The sequence below is a fragment of the Oncorhynchus gorbuscha genome, linkage group LG16, assembly GCF_021184085.1.
Source record: "Oncorhynchus gorbuscha isolate QuinsamMale2020 ecotype Even-year linkage group LG16, OgorEven_v1.0, whole genome shotgun sequence".
NCBI classification, from domain to species: Eukaryota; Metazoa; Chordata; class Actinopteri; order Salmoniformes; family Salmonidae; genus Oncorhynchus; species Oncorhynchus gorbuscha.
The window spans coordinates 66,400,381-66,419,077 of record NC_060188.1 but is presented as its reverse complement, the minus strand read 5'-3'; the positions used below and the strand labels follow the sequence as shown (position 1 = coordinate 66,419,077).

The following is an 18,697-nucleotide window of genomic DNA, read 5'->3' as shown; positions in this document are numbered from 1 at the left end:
CTGAATTGTGTGTCGCTACAAGGTTAGCTGTACAAGACTGTGTGTGTGTGTGTGTGTGTGTGTGTGTGTGTGTGTGTGTGTGTGTGTGTGTGTGTGTGTGTGTGTGTGTGTGTGTGTGTGTGTGTGTGTGTGTGTGTGTGTGTGTGTGTGTGTGTGTGTGTGTGTGTGTGTGTGTGTGTGTGTGTGTGTGTGTGTGTGTGTGTGTGTGTGTGTGTGTGTGTGTGAAGAAGAGGACTGTACCTCTCTCAGTTTCTTCCTAGGTTCTTGCCTTTCTAGGTAGTTTTACCTAGACACCGTGCTTCTACATCTGCATTGCTTACCCTTTGGGGTCTCAGGCTGGGTTTCTGTATGACCACTTTGTGACAAATGCTGATGTAAACAGGGCTTTATATATATACATTTAATTGATTGTTTGCATGTGTGTGTGTTGATAACAGTCTCAGGGTGGCAGAAGATTTGCTTTGGCTCCATTCCACAGATTAAGTGTGTTCCTGTCTCCTCTACAAATACTTTAGATCCACATAGAAAACATATGTATGGTGGCGATACAGAGAAACTGCCAAGTTCCCCACCACTGTATCAAGAGATTATCCTCCAATTAATCCTCTTCATCACAGCCTTGGAACATAAACAGCTAGTATACTAGGTACAAAAACACATTTCCACATACACGGTATCTCCTGTGGTAAACTTGTGAATGGTTTAGTTGGCCGCTACTGCCCCTCGGAGTAGGATAAAGTTGCCATTAGAAACTGATCTAAGGTCTTTTTGGGATCCCCCTTAATGGTTAAGGTCAGTATTTGGGAAGGGTATGATCTGATCCTAGATCTGTGCCTAAGGGTAACTTGTACCCGGACGGAGCCTTCTCCCTTTTCTCTCTGCACGTGCTCAGACAGCCTTGCCCATGATGAGGAGGCTCATGAGGAAGACCATGATGAAGAAGAGCCACATGAAGAGTCGGTCCATAACCTTGGCCACTTTCCTCCACTCACCCGTACGTCTCTGGGTAGAGCGCTGGTCGTGGTAGCAGCTGGCGATGTACTCGATGTTCCTGCATAGCGCTTGGTGCTGACACACACACTGGGCCCTCACCACCACCTCTCTCCTAACCCTAGCCTCTGCGCCTCCTAATGAACCTTTCCTTCTTTCTACACCTCCTCCCACACAGCCTCTATCTCCTCCTCCACCTTTGCCTCTTTCTGCCTCTCCTCCTCCTTCTTTCTCACCTCCTGCTGCTCCCTCTTCCTCCTCTACAGTATCTATACTCACAAACAGGTCGTCTTTCCACCAACTGGGCTCAAACGTTTGGTATGAGCCTCTTTTCATATTCAGTCTATCCCCCTCCTCTTTCTGTGTTTTTACGCCCACCCCAACGCCTTCCTCTCCACCCCTCCCTCCCAAGGACTCCCCATTCACATCCCAGTTGGTACTTCTGGTTTGGGGGTTGATATTGTGGTCAGGTGGGAGCTCGGGCGGGGCCCGTTTCTTGGGGATGCCGGTGAAGCAGTTCTCTCCCACCTCATAGACGAAGCAGATCTGTGCTAGGTAGTGCAGGATGAAGCGGCGGGCCCACTCAGGGACGGGACGCGCCTCCGGACCACAGTGATGGATGTTCATGATGAAGATGGTCAGGGCGGTCGACGCAGTGATCATCGTCATGGTAGCAATGTAGTACTTGCCTGTGGGGAAATAGTGATCAGCAATACAGTCAATTCCATGTATAACAACTCTCACACATTCAAACATAATCATCATTATTCAATGTAATGGTGTACATTGACTTACATAATATCACTGCCTTCAGGATTCTAGACAGTGTTAAATAGACAGACAAGCATAATTGCTCCACAGAGGAAAGACAGAGTATAGGTTATCGAGTTGTGATTGCGGCACATTAAATTAGCTGGACAGCCACTATCGACTGGCCTCTGTACCGTTACATTATCCCACAAACACCAACACAATTTATCACTTTGCTGATACCTTCTTTATTGAAAATGTAAAAAAACAAATGTATTGAAATCCTATTGCAAAAGTTCCTACTTCACTTTTGTTTTAATCTGCCTGCATCTCGATGTTGATTCAAAATGCATAAGCACTTTTTGCTTGTCCCTATACTATTTCACAATAAGATATGGAATAAACATACAAAATATGCTTCTTCTGTATTCATAAGGTCTCCCTGCTCTGTATCACATCTCATCTATACAGTAGCCAGGCAATTCAATTTAGCAGCAGAGAGAGGCTGTATGAGGATCTTGTGCTGAGTAAGACCCATTAAATATTTACTAAGCATCTCTGCCTGTGAGTTTATGGGAGAAGACCTACAAAAGTCTCTGAGGAGAGCTAGTCAGTCTCAGTTAGTGTTGGAGAAGGAGATAAAATGGCCTCAAAAGCCCAGAGGAGTAAATATTCTCTGATTGCTATACTCATGACACTCTCTCTCTGCCCATCTCTCGCCCCTTCTCTCACCTATGAGTGGTACGTTCTCCATATATTCTCTGATTGCTATACTCATGACACTCTCTCTCTGCCCATCTCTCGCCCTTCTCTCACCTATGAGTGGTACGTTCTCCATATATTCTCTGATTGCTATACTCATGACACTCTCTCTCTGCCCATCTCTCGCCCCTTCTCTCACCTATGAGTGGTACGTTCTCCATATATTCTCTGATTGCTATACTCATGACACTCTCTCTCTGCCCATCTCTCGCACCTTCTCTCACCTATGAGTGGTACGTTCTCCATATATTCTCTGATTGCTATACTCATGACACTCTCTCTCTGCCCATCTCTCGCCCCTTCTCTCACCTATGAGTGGTACGTTCTCCATATATTCTCTGATTGCTATACTCATGACACTCTCTCTCTGCCCATCTCTCGCCCCTTCTCTCACCTATGAGTGGTACGTTCTCCATATATTCTCTGATTGCTATACTCATGACACTCTCTCTCTGCCCATCTCTCGCCCCTTCTCTCATCTATGAGTGGTACGTTCTCCATATATTCTCTGATTGCTATACTCATGACACTCTCTCTCTGCCCATCTCTCTGCCCTTCTCTCACCTATGAGTGGTACGTTCTCCATATATTCTCTGATTGCTATACTCATGACACTCTCTCTCTGCCCTTCTCTCACCTATGAGTGGTACGTTCTCCATATATTCTCTGATTGCTATACTCATGACACTCTCTCTCTGCCCATCTCTCGCCCCTTCTCTCACCTATGAGTGGTACGTTCTCCATATATTCTCTGATTGCTATACTCATGACACTCTCTCTCTGCCCATCTCTCTGCCCTTCTCTCACCTATGAGTGGTACGTTCTCCATATATTCTCTGATTGCTATACTCATGACACTCTCTCTCTGCCCATCTCTCGCCCCTTCTCTCATCTATGAGTGGTACGTTCTCCATATATTCTCTGATTGCTATACTCATGACACTCTCTCTCTGCCCATCTCTCTGCCCTTCTCTCACCTATGAGTGGTACGTTCTCCATATATTCTCTGATTGCTATACTCATGACACTCTCTCTCTCTCTGCCCTTCTCTCACCTATGAGTGGTACGTTCTCCATATATTCTCTGATTGCTATACTCATGACACTCTCTCTCTGCCCATCTCTCGCCCCTTCTCTCACCTATGAGTGGTACGTTCTCCATATATTCTCTGATTGCTATACTCATGACACTCTCTCTCTGCCCATCTCTCTGCCCTTCTCTCACCTATGAGTGGTACGTTCTCCATATATTCTCTGATTGCTATACTCATGACACTCTCTCTCTGCCCATCTCTCGCCCCTTCTCTCACCTATGAGTGGTACGTTCTCCATATATTCTCTGACTGCTATACTCATGACACTCTCTCTCTGCCCATCTCTCGCCCCTTCTCTCATCTATGAGTGGTACGTTCTCCATATATTCTCTGATTGCTATACTCATGACACTCTCTCTCTGCCCATCTCTCTGCCCTTCTCTCACCTATGAGTGGTACGTTCTCCATATATTCTCTGATTGCTATACTCATGACACTCTCTCTCTGCCCTTCTCTCACCTATGAGTGGTACGTTCTCCATATATTCTCTGATTGCTATACTCATGACACTCTCTCTCTGCCCATCTCTCGCCCCTTCTCTCACCTATGAGTGGTACGTTCTCCATATATTCTCTGATTGCTATACTCATGACACTCTGCCCATCTCTGCCCTTCTCTCACCTATGAGTGGTACGTTCTCCATATATTCTCTGATTGCTATACTCATGACACTCTCTCTCTGCCCATCTCTCTGCCCTTCTCTCACCTATGAGTGGTACGTTCTCCATATATTCTCTGATTGCTATACTCATGACACTCTCTCTCTGCCCATCTCTCTGCCCTTCTCTCACCTATGAGTGGTACGTTCTCCATATATTCTCTGATTGCTATACTCATGACACTCTCTCTCTGCCCATCTCTCTGCCCTTCTCTCACCTATGAGTGGTACGTTCTCCATATATTCTCTGATTGCTATACTCATGACACTCTCTCTCTGCCCATCTCTCTGCCCTTCTCTCACCTATGAGTGGTACGTTCTCCATATATTCTCTGATTGCTATACTCATGACACTCTCTCTCTGCCCATCTCTCTGCCCTTCTCTCACCTATGAGTGGTACGTTCTCCATATATTCTCTGATTGCTATACTCATGACACTCTCTCTCTGCCCATCTCTCTGCCCTTCTCTCACCTATGAGTGGTACGTTCTCCATATATTCTCTGATTGCTATACTCATGACACTCTCTCTCTGCCCATCTCTCGCCCCTTCTCTCACCTATGAGTGGTACGTTCTCCATATATTCTCTGATTGCTATACTCATGACACTCTCTCTCTGCCCATCTCTCGCCCTTCTCTCACCTATGAGTGGTACGTTCTCCATATATTCTCTGATTGCTATACTCATGACACTCTCTCTCTGCCCATCTCTCGCCCCTTCTCTCACCGATGAGTGGTACGTTCTCCATATATTCTCTGATTGCTATACTCATGACACTCTCTCTCTGCCCATCTCTCTGCCCTTCTCTCACCTATGAGTGGTACGTTCTCCATATATTCTCTGATTGCTATACTCAAGACACTCTCTCTCTGCCCATCTCTCTGCCCTTCTCTCACCTATGAGTGGTACGTTCTCCATATATTCTCTGATTGCTATACTCATGACACTCTCTCTCTGCCCATCTCTCTGCCCTTCTCTCACCTATGAGTGGTACGTTCTCCATATATTCTCTGATTGCTATACTCATGACACTCTCTCTCTGCCCATCTCTCTGCCCTTCTCTCACCTATGAGTGGTACGTTCTCCATATATTCTCTGATTGCTATACTCATGACACTCTCTCTCTGCCCATCTCTCGCCCTTCTCTCACCTATGAGTGGTACGTTCTCCATATATTCTCTGATTGCTATACTCATGACACTCTCTCTCTGCCCATCTCTCGCCCCTTCTCTCACCTATGAGTGGTACGTTCTCCATATATTCTCTGATTGCTATACTCATGACACTCTCTCTCTGCCCATCTCTCGCCCCTTCTCTCACCGATGAGTGGTACGTTCTCCATATATTCTCTGATTGCTATACTCATGACACTCTCTCTCTGCCCATCTCTCTGCCCTTCTCTCACCTATGAGTGGTACGTTCTCCATATATTCTCTGATTGCTATACTCAAGACACTCTCTCTCTGCCCATCTCTCTGCCCTTCTCTCACCTATGAGTGGTACGTTCTCCATATATTCTCTGATTGCTATACTCATGACACTCTCTCTCTGCCCATCTCTCTGCCCTTCTCTCACCTATGAGTGGTACGTTCTCCATATATTCTCTGATTGCTATACTCATGACACTCTCTCTCTGCCCATCTCTCTGCCCTTCTCTCACCTATGAGTGGTACGTTCTCCATATATTCTCTGATTGCTATACTCATGACACTCTCTCTCTGCCCATCTCTCTGCCCTTCTCTCACCTATGAGTGGTACGTTCTCCATATATTCTCTGATTGCTATACTCATGACACTCTCTCTCTGCCCATCTCTCTGCCCCTCTCTCACCTATGAGTGGTACGTTCTCCATATATTCTCTGATTGCTATACTCATGACACTCTCTCTCTGCCCATCTCTCTGCCCCTCTCTCACCTATGAGTGGTACGTTCTCCATATATTCAATGATTGCTATACTCATGACACTCTCTCTCTGCCCATCTCTCTGCCCCTCTCTCACCTATGAGTGGTACGTTCTCCATATATTCTCTGATTGCTATACTCATGACACTCTCTCTCTGCCCATCTCTCTGCCCCTCTCTCACCTATGAGTGGTACGTTCTCCATATATTCTCTGATTGCTATACTCATGACACTCTCTCTCTGCCCATCTCTCTGCCCCTCTCTCACCTATGAGTGGTACGTTCTCCATATATTCTCTGATTGCTATACTCATGACACTCTCTCTCTGCCCATCTCTCTGCCCCTCTCTCACCTATGAGTGGTACGTTCTCCATATATTCTCTGATTGCTATACTCATGACACTCTCTCTCTGCCCATCTCTCTGCCCCTCTCTCACCTATGAGTGGTACGTTCTCCATATATTCTCTGATTGCTATACTCATGACACTCTCTCTCTGCCCATCTCTCTGCCCCTCTCTCACCTATGAGTGGTACGTTCTCCATATATTCTCTGATTGCTATACTCATGACACTCTCTCTCTGCCCATCTCTCTGCCCTTCTCTCACCTATGAGTGGTACGTTCTCCATATATTCTCTGATTGCTATACTCATGACACTCTCTCTCTGCCCATCTCTCTGCCCCTTCTCTCACCTATGAGTGGTACGTTCTCCATATATTCTCTGATTGCTATACTCATGACACTCTCTCTCTGCCCATCTCTCTGCCCCTTCTCTCACCTATGAGTGGTACGTTCTCCATATATTCTCTGATTGCTATACTCATGACACTCTCTCTCTGCCCATCTCTCTGCCCTTCTCTCACCTATGAGTGGTACGTTCTCCATATATTCTCTGATTGCTATACTCATGACACTCTCTCTCTGCCCATCTCTCTGCCCTCTCTCACCTATGAGTGGTACGTTCTCCATATATTCTCTGATTGCTATACTCATGACACTCTCTCTCTGCCCATCTCTCTGCCCTTCTCTCACCTATGAGTGGTACGTTCTCCATATATTCTCTGATTGCTATACTCATGACACTCTCTCTCTGCCCATCTCTCTGCCCTTCTCTCACCTATGAGTGGTACGTTCTCCATATATTCTCTGATTGCTATACTCATGACACTCTCTCTCTGCCCATCTCTCTGCCCCTCTCTCACCTATGAGTGGTACGTTCTCCATATATTCTCTGATTGCTATACTCATGACACTCTCTCTCTGCCCATCTCTCTGCCCTTCTCTCACCTATGAGTGGTACGTTCTCCATATATTCTCTGATTGCTATACTCATGACACTCTCTCTCTGCCCATCTCTCTGCCCTTCTCTCACCTATGAGTGGTACGTTCTCCATATATTCTCTGATTGCTATACTCATGACACTCTCTCTCTGCCCATCTCTCTGCCCTTCTCTCACCTATGAGTGGTACGTTCTCCATATATTCTCTGATTGCTATACTCATGACACTCTCTCTCTGCCCATCTCTCTGCCCTTCTCTCACCTATGAGTGGTACGTTCTCCATATATTCTCTGATTGCTATACTCATGACACTCTCTCTCTGCCCATCTCTCGCCCCTTCTCTCACCTATGAGTGGTACGTTCTCCATATATTCTCTGATTGCTATACTCATGACACTCTCTCTCTGCCCATCTCTCGCCCCTTCTCTCACCTATGAGTGGTACGTTCTCCATATATTCTCTGATTGCTATACTCATGACACTCTCTCTCTGCCCATCTCTCTGCCCTTCTCTCACCTATGAGTGGTACGTTCTCCATATATTCTCTGATTGCTATACTCATGACACTCTCTCTCTGCCCATCTCTCTGCCCTTCTCTCACCTATGAGTGGTACGTTCTCCATATATTCTCTGATTGCTATACTCATGACACTCTCTCTCTGCCCATCTCTCTGCCCTTCTCTCACCTATGAGTGGTACGTTCTCCATATATTCTCTGATTGCTATACTCATGACACTCTCTCTCTGCCCATCTCTCTGCCCTTCTCTCACCTATGAGTGGTACGTTCTCCATATATTCTCTGATTGCTATACTCATGACACTCTCTCTCTGCCCATCTCTCTGCCCCTTCTCTCACCTATGAGTGGTACGTTCTCCATATATTCTCTGATTGCTATACTCATGACACTCTCTCTCTGCCCATCTCTCTGCCCTTCTCTCACCTATGAGTGGTACGTTCTCCATATATTCTCTGATTGCTATACTCATGACACTCTCTCTGCCCATCTCTCGCCCTTCTCTCACCTATGAGTGGTACGTTCTCCATATATTCTCTGATTGCTATACTCATGACACTCTCTCTCTGCCCATCTCTCTGCCCTTCTCTCACCTATGAGTGGTACGTTCTCCATATATTCTCTGATTGCTATACTCATGACACTCTCTCTCTGCCCATCTCTCTGCCCTTCTCTCACCTATGAGTGGTACGTTCTCCATATATTCTCTGATTGCTATACTCATGACACTCTCTCTCTGCCCATCTCTCTGCCCTTCTCTCACCTATGAGTGGTACGTTCTCCATATATTCTCTGATTGCTATACTCATGACACTCTCTCTCTGCCCATCTCTCTGCCCTTCTCTCACCTATGAGTGGTACGTTCTCCATATATTCTCTGATTGCTATACTCATGACACTCTCTCTCTGCCCATCTCTCTGCCCTTCTCTCACCTATGAGTGGTACGTTCTCCATATATTCTCTGATTGCTATACTCATGACACTCTCTCTCTGCCCATCTCTCTGCCCTTCTCTCACCTATGAGTGGTACGTTCTCCATATATTCTCTGATTGCTATACTCATGACACTCTCTCTCTGCCCATCTCTCTGCCCCTCTCTCACCTATGAGTGGTACGTTCTCCATATATTCTCTGATTGCTATACTCATGACACTCTCTCTCTGCCCATCTCTCTGCCCCTCTCTCACCTATGAGTGGTACGTTCTCCATATATTCTCTGATTGCTATACTCATGACACTCTCTCTCTGCCCATCTCTCTGCCCCTCTCTCACCTATGAGTGGTACGTTCTCCATATATTCTCTGATTGCTATACTCATGACACTCTCTCTCTGCCCATCTCTCTGCCCCTCTCTCACCTATGAGTGGTACGTTCTCCATATATTCTCTGATTGCTATACTCATGACACTCTCTCTCTGCCCATCTCTCTGCCCCTCTCTCACCTATGAGTGGTACGTTCTCCATATATTCTCTGATTGCTATACTCATGACACTCTCTCTCTGCCCATCTCTCTGCCCCTCTCTCACCTATGAGTGGTACGTTCTCCATATATTCTCTGATTGCTATACTCATGACACTCTCTCTCTGCCCATCTCTCTGCCCCTTCTCTCACCTATGAGTGGTACGTTCTCCATATATTCTCTGATTGCTATACTCATGACACTCTCTCTCTGCCCATCTCTCTGCCCTTCTCTCACCTATGAGTGGTACGTTCTCCATATATTCTCTGATTGCTATACTCATGACACTCTCTCTCTGCCCATCTCTCTGCCCCTCTCTCACCTATGAGTGGTACGTTCTCCATATATTCTCTGATTGCTATACTCATGACACACTCTCTCTCTGCCCATCTCTCTGCCCTTCTCTCACCTATGAGTGGTACGTTCTCCATATATTCTCTGATTGCTATACTCATGACACTCTCTCTCTGCCCATCTCTCTGCCCTTCTCTCACCTATGAGTGGTACGTTCTCCATATATTCTCTGATTGCTATACTCATGACACTCTCTCTCTGCCCATCTCTCTGCCCCTCTCTCAACTATGAGTGGTACGTTCTCCATATATTCTCTGATTGCTATACTCATGACACTCTCTCTCTGCCCATCTCTCTGCCCCTCTCTCACCTATGAGTGGTACGTTCTCCATATATTCTCTGATTGCTATACTCATGACACTCTCTCTCTGCCCATCTCTCTGCCCTTCTCTCACCTATGAGTGGTACGTTCTCCATATATTCTCTGATTGCTATACTCATGACACTCTCTCTCTGCCCATCTCTCTGCCCTTCTCTCACCTATGAGTGGTACGTTCTCCATATATTCTCTGATTGCTATACTCATGACACTCTCTCTCTGCCCATCTCTCTGCCCTTCTCTCACCTATGAGTGGTACGTTCTCCATATATTCTCTGATTGCTATACTCATGACACTCTCTCTCTGCCCATCTCTCTGCCCTTCTCTCACCTATGAGTGGTACGTTCTCCATATATTCTCTGATTGCTATACTCATGACACTCTCTCTCTGCCCATCTCTCTGCCCTTCTCTCACCTATGAGTGGTACGTTCTCCATATATTCTCTGATTGCTATACTCATGACACTCTCTCTCTGCCCATCTCTCTGCCCCTCTCTCACCTATGAGTGGTACGTTCTCCATATATTCTCTGATTGCTATACTCATGACACTCTCTCTCTGCCCATCTCTCTGCCCCTCTCTCACCTATGAGTGGTACGTTCTCCATATATTCAATGATTGCTATACTCATGACACTCTCTCTCTGCCCATCTCTCTGCCCCTCTCTCACCTATGAGTGGTACGTTCTCCATATATTCTCTGATTGCTATACTCATGACACTCTCTCTCTGCCCATCTCTCTGCCCCTCTCTCACCTATGAGTGGTACGTTCTCCATATATTCTCTGATTGCTATACTCATGACACTCTCTCTCTGCCCATCTCTCTGCCCCTCTCTCACCTATGAGTGGTACGTTCTCCATATATTCTCTGATTGCTATACTCATGACACTCTCTCTCTGCCCATCTCTCTGCCCCTCTCTCACCTATGAGTGGTACGTTCTCCATATATTCTCTGATTGCTATACTCATGACACTCTCTCTCTGCCCATCTCTCTGCCCTCTCTCACCTATGAGTGGTACGTTCTCCATATATTCTCTGATTGCTATACTCATGACACTCTCTCTCTGCCCATCTCTCTGCCCCTCTCTCACCTATGAGTGGTACGTTCTCCATATATTCTCTGATTGCTATACTCATGACACTCTCTCTCTGCCCATCTCTCTGCCCTTCTCTCACCTATGAGTGGTACGTTCTCCATATATTCTCTGATTGCTATACTCATGACACTCTCTCTCTGCCCATCTCTCTGCCCCTCTCTCACCTATGAGTGGTACGTTCTCCATATATTCTCTGATTGCTATACTCATGACACACTCTCTCTGCCCATCTCTCTGCCCTTCTCTCACCTATGAGTGGTACGTTCTCCATATATTCTCTGATTGCTATACTCATGACACTCTCTCTCTGCCCATCTCTCTGCCCTTCTCTCACCTATGAGTGGTACGTTCTCCATATATTCTCTGATTGCTATACTCATGACACTCTCTCTCTGCCCATCTCTCTGCCCTCTCTCACCTATGAGTGGTACGTTCTCCATATATTCTCTGATTGCTATACTCATGACACTCTCTCTCTGCCCATCTCTCTGCCCCTCTCTCACCTATGAGTGGTACGTTCTCCATATATTCTCTGATTGCTATACTCATGACACTCTCTCTCTGCCCATCTCTCTGCCCCTCTCTCACCTATGAGTGGTACGTTCTCCGAGGGTGGCATGCTCTCTGCCACTAGCAGCTGGAACACGGTCAGTGCCAGCAGCACGGTGACCCCCAGGGACACTTTCTCCCCAGAGTCAGCCGGCAGGTAGAAGCCCAGCGGGGCCAGGAAGGAGATCATCATGCAGGGGATGAGCAGGTTGAAGATGTAGAAGGAGGCCCTGCGTTTCAGGTGCAGGGTGTAGGTGATGTCTGGGTAGGGGTCCGAGCAGCAGCCGTACAGGATCACGTTCTTCTTGGCTGGCATGCCCAGAACCTATAGTTAGGATAGCATGGAATAGAATATAAATGAATGGCCTGCGCTGATCTAGCGGTTTAACACTGATACTTTGAACCTCTGCAAGCATGGGTTCAAATCCAAACCAATGCTCTTTCAGCACACTCCGCCTATCTCTCTCTATCCTAATCAATAAACAAATAAAATACATGTATTGTGCATCGTTGAATAGAAACTATGGAAACAACTAGATAAGACAGTCTTATAAATGCAAAAGTGTTTTCAAACAATAAAGTGCAAATAGGGAATACATACATATCAGGCTTTGCACATACAAATATCAGCAAAAGCACTGCTTTAAATAAAGGATAAAAAAATGTCTAAATTAACTAATAAATCTGACCTCCCACTCTACATTGGCCACGAAGTCGGCCAGGTCAGCACTGTCCAGAGCGTTGACCAGGTCCATCTGGTTGCCATTGTGTGTCCAGGAGCCGAAGGTTAGGCGACACTGCTGGGCATCGAACGGGAAGAAGGACACATCCACTGAGCACGAGCTCTTAGTGATGGCCGGCTGGTCCCACATGATCTGTCCATCGTTACGGATCACCACATTGGTCTCCATGGAGCTGGCGAACTGGTCATCAGCACTGAGAGAAGGAGAGCAAGGCGAGAGGAAGGGAAAGTGTGTGAGTGAGAGGGGAGATTGAAGGGAAAAGGAGGAGTATGGAGGGAGGGAGGATAGAGGGGGCGAAGGAGGACAGGGATGGTGGGAGAAGGAGAGACGGAGGGAGGAAGGAAGAGAGGGAGAAGAGGCAGAGTGTGTGAGGAATTCATTGGTGAACAAAGAAGGCAATTAAAAGCATAGAAAATGTGTTCTTATCTACAATAGATACCGTCAAGTCACTAAAGACTCTTTAGAGGAGTGACTGGGAAAGGACAGAGAGCAGAAATGGAGGGAAGGAAGATGGGCATAGAGTGTCTCACAGAGAGACAAAGGATGCGATGACGGTCAGGCAGGATGATTGAAAGATGATTGCCGGGGCGCAAGGAGAGTGGGGAGAGCAGGGGTGGAGCCCACCTCTCAGAGCCCACTTCTACACTCAGAAATATCACTACACTTCTGACCTTCATCACAGGGACTCGACTTAGAACTTTAATAGTCATTACCCTAAAAGTTTGATTCTTCTCAGAAATCAAAGCTTAGGAACTGAATCTGCATTGCGTGGCATCCCCCTACTATCAATCGTCCTCCAACAGGGGTTTGGTAATTAAACATGTCAAGTGTTAGTTTAGGTATGGGATTATTGTGAGTCTCATGTAACACACAACATTCAGACTTGTCCAGATATTTCCAGGACAAATGATGTAGAAAGTCTAGCCTGTTGTAAAAGGATTACTGATTCAGTTGTAATAACAACAAAGGGAGATTAAAACATAACAAGACTGTGAAAGAATGAAGAGCTGGATTATTCCACTAATACAGTGTTTCCCGAGAAAACCCTGTGCATCTACGTTCGAGTGCTGGTTTAGGTAGGAACAACTAGTGTCCAAAAACAAGTTTAAAAACCGCATACTAGAAAAGACAGGCAACAAACCTTGTCTTTAGTTATATTTATTTTCCATTTAAGGTTAAAAAATGAAAAATAAACAGAAGTCAAGGTCAGTTGTCTGTATTTTCTAGTGTGCAGTTTTACAGTTGTTTTTGGAGAGTTTCCCAACTGTGGGCCAGGGTCCATTGGTGGGACAGGGCTGGTGTCTACTGCGTTATTGATTAAGACTTGATTCTGGCTAGAAACACTGTCAATGTTGAATTGGCACATTGCAGCAACGACAAACTTGAAAGGCTGTAGGTGGCCATAAATCATAACAAGTGCCAAGAGATTTTCCTGACCAGGTGGCCTAACCAAGACAAACCCTGGCACTAGTCATGGTGCATCAACAAGAAAGTCCTGCTCCAATACACTGTGATGAGCATCAGAAGTAGACTGGTTGCCTGGACACCCCATGAGTAACGGCTTTTAGGGTGTCCAGCTTGTGTCCATGGCAACACAACAGACATTTGATGATGAGGGTAAAGAAGAGGAGTATGAGGAAGAGGACAACAAACCCGTGCAGGGAGAACCGATGTGTCTCAATACCAGCCAGACCTACTTGTTATATAGGACAATATCAGGCCTCCATACATAACTACTAGGTATACGGATGGTATCAAGACCATCGTAGTCCTCCTTCTTCCAAGTGAGGTAGGCGTCCGTCCACACCTGCCGGATCCACAGGTACGTGGTCAGGATCTGGTTACGCTCATCCTGCAGAAAAACACACACAGGTAAAGAGACAACAGGTACTGAAACACACAGGTCCAATGACTACAGGTACTGAAAACATACAGAAATGGTAGAATCAGAGGAGGCTGAGGTGTGCATGTGATGTGGGGTCATCATGGTGACCTTGTGCCTGTGTTTGTGTGTTTACCATGTCGATTATCTGTGAGAGGGTGATCTGCAGTGTGACATTGATGATGTTGTCCGTGTCCTCCACTGGTCTCAGAGCGTTGGTGTAGTTAGCGAACAAATCAGTCAGCAACTTTTGAGCATACCTCCCATGAGCACCAAGACTCACTGCCACACAGAGAGAGAGAAAGACAGAGAGAGGGGGGGGGGTTATATTATTCAATATTTAAATCCAAGCCTCAGTTTCTCAAAGGAATGGGAAAAATTGGCTCTGCAGTAATCCTAGCTCAATTAACCTTAGAGCGACCTTGGAATCCACTTAATGATGTCCAGTCATTTGATAAGCTGATCACAAAGCTAGCTCTACATGTCTGTCTGGTCCCCCATGCATGACTCACGACAGTCATTACATTTGATAATGTTACAGTATCTTTTGGTTAGGCTTCTTCCTATATGTGGGCACATTTAAGGTCTCTCTTTTGTGCGGTTGCCCTTTAACTGCAGGGTCACTGGCAGAAGCCCTGCTCCAGATGTTCTCCCTTAATCGCTGCATTGATGGAACTGGTGGGAAGTCCTGCAGTCTCTCAAGCCTTTCTTGAAAGAGTTCCTGTAGGGGTTTGGGCCAGCTTCTTGTGGTTCCTTAATATTTGGATTTTGGTTTGGCAAGAAACACACAAACAATGGCAACACTCATGTTTCTAAACCTTATGTTAATTTTTTATTATTTAGAAATTCAATTTGACAGAGACAGACCGAGGGTGAGAGGGAGATGGAGACAGAGAAAGGGGAAATGTTAGAGAGTTTAACAGGGAGAAGTAAACAGAGGTGAAAAGGACAAAAAGATTAGGGGTGACTTTAGCGTGAGGGGAGGAAAGAGAGAAAGGGTTGGAGGAATGGAGGGAGGGAGTTCATCACTCAACGCACGGAAGAGAAACGCTGGATATATGAGAGAGAAGGAAAGAGAGGGGGAACGGGGAAGGAGAGGGGGAACGGGGAAGGAGAGGGGGAACGGGGAAGGAGAGGGGGAACGGGGAAGGAGAGGGGGACAGAGGCAGATAAGCGGAAAGTTAATTACAAACAGTAAATGAGATAGTGTGTCCATCTGGAACGGCTAAATCCCTGTCCATTCACTTCCTACTGTAGACAGCACAGCACAGCGCAGCACAGGCACAGGCACAGGCACGCCCTGTGTGCCACTACAACCACCACTGCAGAAAGTTAGACACAATCAGTGCCTCTACACTTACTACTGCCAAACATTATTGTCACTCAATCTCAAACAATGCATGTGTGTGTGTCTGTACATGTAACAAATCAGTGTGTGTGTGTGTGTGTGTGTGTGTGTGTGTGTGTGTGTGTGTGTGTGTGTGTGTGTGTGTGTGTGTGTGTGTGTGTGTGTGTGTGTGTGTGTGTGTGTGTGTGTGTGTGTGTGTGTGTGTGTGTGTGTGTGTGTGTGTGTGTGTGTGTGTGTGTGTGTGTGTGTGTGTGATAGAGAGAGAGAGAGAGAGAGAGAGAGAGAGAGAGAGAGAGAGAGATGGGACAAACACCAAATTGAGACTCTGCAAGCAGAATTCTGCAAGAAAATCATCCATGTAGAACATAAAACACCACATAATGCATGCAGAGCAGAATTAGGCCGATACCCACTAATGATAAAAATCCATTAAAATCCACTAAATTCAACAACCACCTAAAAGGAAGTGATTCCCAAACCTTCCATAACAAAGCCATCCCCTACAGTGAGATTAACCTGGAGAAGAATTATCTAAGCAAGCTGGTCCTGGGGCTCTGTTCACAAGCACAGAGTCCCAGGACAGTAACACAATTAGACTCAACCAAATCATGAGAAAACAAAGATATAATTACTTGACACATTGGAAAGACTTAACAAAAATACAGAGCAAACTAGAATTGGGTGAAATACCAGTGTGCCAGCACAGCAGAAATATTTGTGACCTGTTGCCACAAGGAAAAGGGCAAACAGTGTAGAACATGTGTTTATTTTCCCTTTTGTACTTCAACTATTTGCAGATTGTTACTACACTGTATATAGCCATAATATGACATGTTACATGTCTCTATCGCTTTGGAACTTTTGTGAGTGTAATGTATACTGTTCATTTTTATTGTTCATTTCACTTTTGTTTATTATCTATTTCATTTGCTCTGGCAATGTAAACATATGTTTCCCACGCCAATAAAGCCCTTTGAATAGGAGGGAGGGAGAGAGAGAGAGAGAGGGAGAGAGGGAGAGAGAGAAGAGAGAGAGAATAGAGAAAGAGAATGTAGTTAGAATAAGACTTGGTGGCCTGATTACCCATCTGCAGTACTGTACATGTGTGAATGTACTAGAGCCTCTGTAATATCCTGTACATACACCATGGATTGCATGTCAACCAACAAGAGGTCTTGGTTACAGCACCAACCACATCTGTGAACCAGGCCATCACTGTAAACCTACCCCCTCATCACATAGCATTCATCCCATAACCTCAACCCCTGTCCCCGAGCCCATAATGACTAGGTTCCACAGGTTTCCCTGGTCACGTCACACAGTAAATAAGCAGCAGTGTTAAGGATTGGAGGTTGGCTCTGGGTAGAGCTACGTTGCATGTAAAGCTGACCAGATGCGGCTGTTTGCCTTAAGTTAAAGAGACAGTTCACCACTAAATCAATGTTTGTCAGGTGTTGTCATACTTCAAAAGTGATCTAGAGTCCACTCATTATTCCATACCATCTTCTGTGTAAATCACACATTCAGAAAAATCTCTATACCTCAAATCCAAATGAATGGGAACGATGAGACCAATCTAATTGCAGCGATATTGGGGTTGAACTACAACCTTTTGTCTGTAAAGTTGGTGCAGCATTATACAGGGAACTTGCTGTCCTTGATCAAGTTCCTGAACGTTACGCCAACTGATGCATCATCAGTGACACAGATGGGAATTATTTTTTGGGTACCATGGGGTGCCTATAAATCTAGTCTAAAAGAGTACAGGAGGGGCATTATGGCTCCTTCGCGGTGCTCTTACGGACTTGAGTACCTACTCCATCATTTTCTAATCCATATAGTGTGGTGTGTGTTGCCACAAGTCATAAGGCATCATACATCTATGAGTAGCTTCTTCAGTCTGCTGATTCATGGCATTTTATTTATATTCATAGATAGTATTTACCTGTCCTGCCTTGGGAGCCTGTAAACTCAGCATAAGAATGTGAAAATTACCTTGACTGTGTCACCTATAAAAGTGAAACATTGTTCTAGCCTCTCATACAGACAACTCTGTATCTGTCTCAGTGTGACTGTGAGTGCACGTGTTCGTGCTTAATGGTTGGATGCTCTTCATCATCTCACACATTGTGCAAAATGGCTTGCTGCTCTAATACTGTGTGTGTGTGTGTAATAATGTACTAATAAAACTTACTTTGAGATTCTATAATTATGTCCACCTGTGTGTGGCCTGTATTGTTGCCGTGACATTGATTGCCATTGCCTCCTACGCACACTGAAGAAGGTCTTATACCCTAAATGTTTGGCGACAATATAAATAAGTTGTGTCCTATTTTTGTTCTGTGTAATAATGTGTATGGCAGACAGAGTGGTCCACTAACATGTTTATCTGCTTCTGAGATCAGTCAGCACCCCATCAGCAGCTCACTGGCTGTCATAGCCCCATTCTCTCTCAGTCCAGCTCAGCATCCATCTCTGTGCCAGTATAAAGTGCTGCAGCCACACTGCAGAGGGCTGCTGTCCCATTACTACATTGACTGGGCCACAGCACACACTCTCTTTAGTTCCTCGTTCTCCTCATTGTTTCTATTCCTCTCATGTGTTCTCTCTCTCAGCTCCTAATGGAACAGCAGGTTTACTCATCTGTTCTTTAGTTCCTCGTTCTCCTCATTGTTTCTATCCCTCTTATGTGTTCTCTCTCTCTGCCACTGTACTCACCTTTCCTTCTCATTCTCTCCTTCGCTCTCTTTATCTCAGTTACGCACCTCTCTCTCTCTCTCTCTCTCTCTCTCTCTCTCTCTCTCTCTCTCTCTCTCTCTCTCTCTCTCTCTCTCTCTCTCTCTCTCTCCCTCTCTCCCACCTCTCTCTATTTCTCTCTCTCTCTCTCTATTTCTCCCTCTCTCTCTCTCTCTCTCTCTCTCTCTATCTCTCTCTCTCCACCTCTATTTCTCCCTCCTCTCTATCTCTCTCTCCACCTCTCTCTA

General features: G+C 45.7%; 1 protein-coding gene across 1 annotated transcript in view; it reads right to left on the bottom strand.

Moving 5' to 3' along the window:
- Positions 1-226: 226 nt before the first annotated feature.
- The window catches only part of LOC124000100 (neuronal acetylcholine receptor subunit alpha-9-like), a 27,778-nt gene continuing 9,307 nt past the window's right edge, over positions 227-18,697 (bottom strand). Inside the window, exons 2-6 of the mRNA XM_046306230.1 lie at positions 14,502-14,647; positions 14,181-14,335; positions 12,430-12,676; positions 11,780-12,065; positions 227-1,679 (exon numbers count right to left, since the gene is read on the bottom strand). Of these exons, the coding sequence (XP_046162186.1) occupies positions 889-1,679; positions 11,780-12,065; positions 12,430-12,676; positions 14,181-14,335; positions 14,502-14,647 (1,625 nt within the window). The 3' untranslated portion in view covers positions 227-888. The remainder of the gene's footprint in view (positions 1,680-11,779; positions 12,066-12,429; positions 12,677-14,180; positions 14,336-14,501; positions 14,648-18,697) is intronic.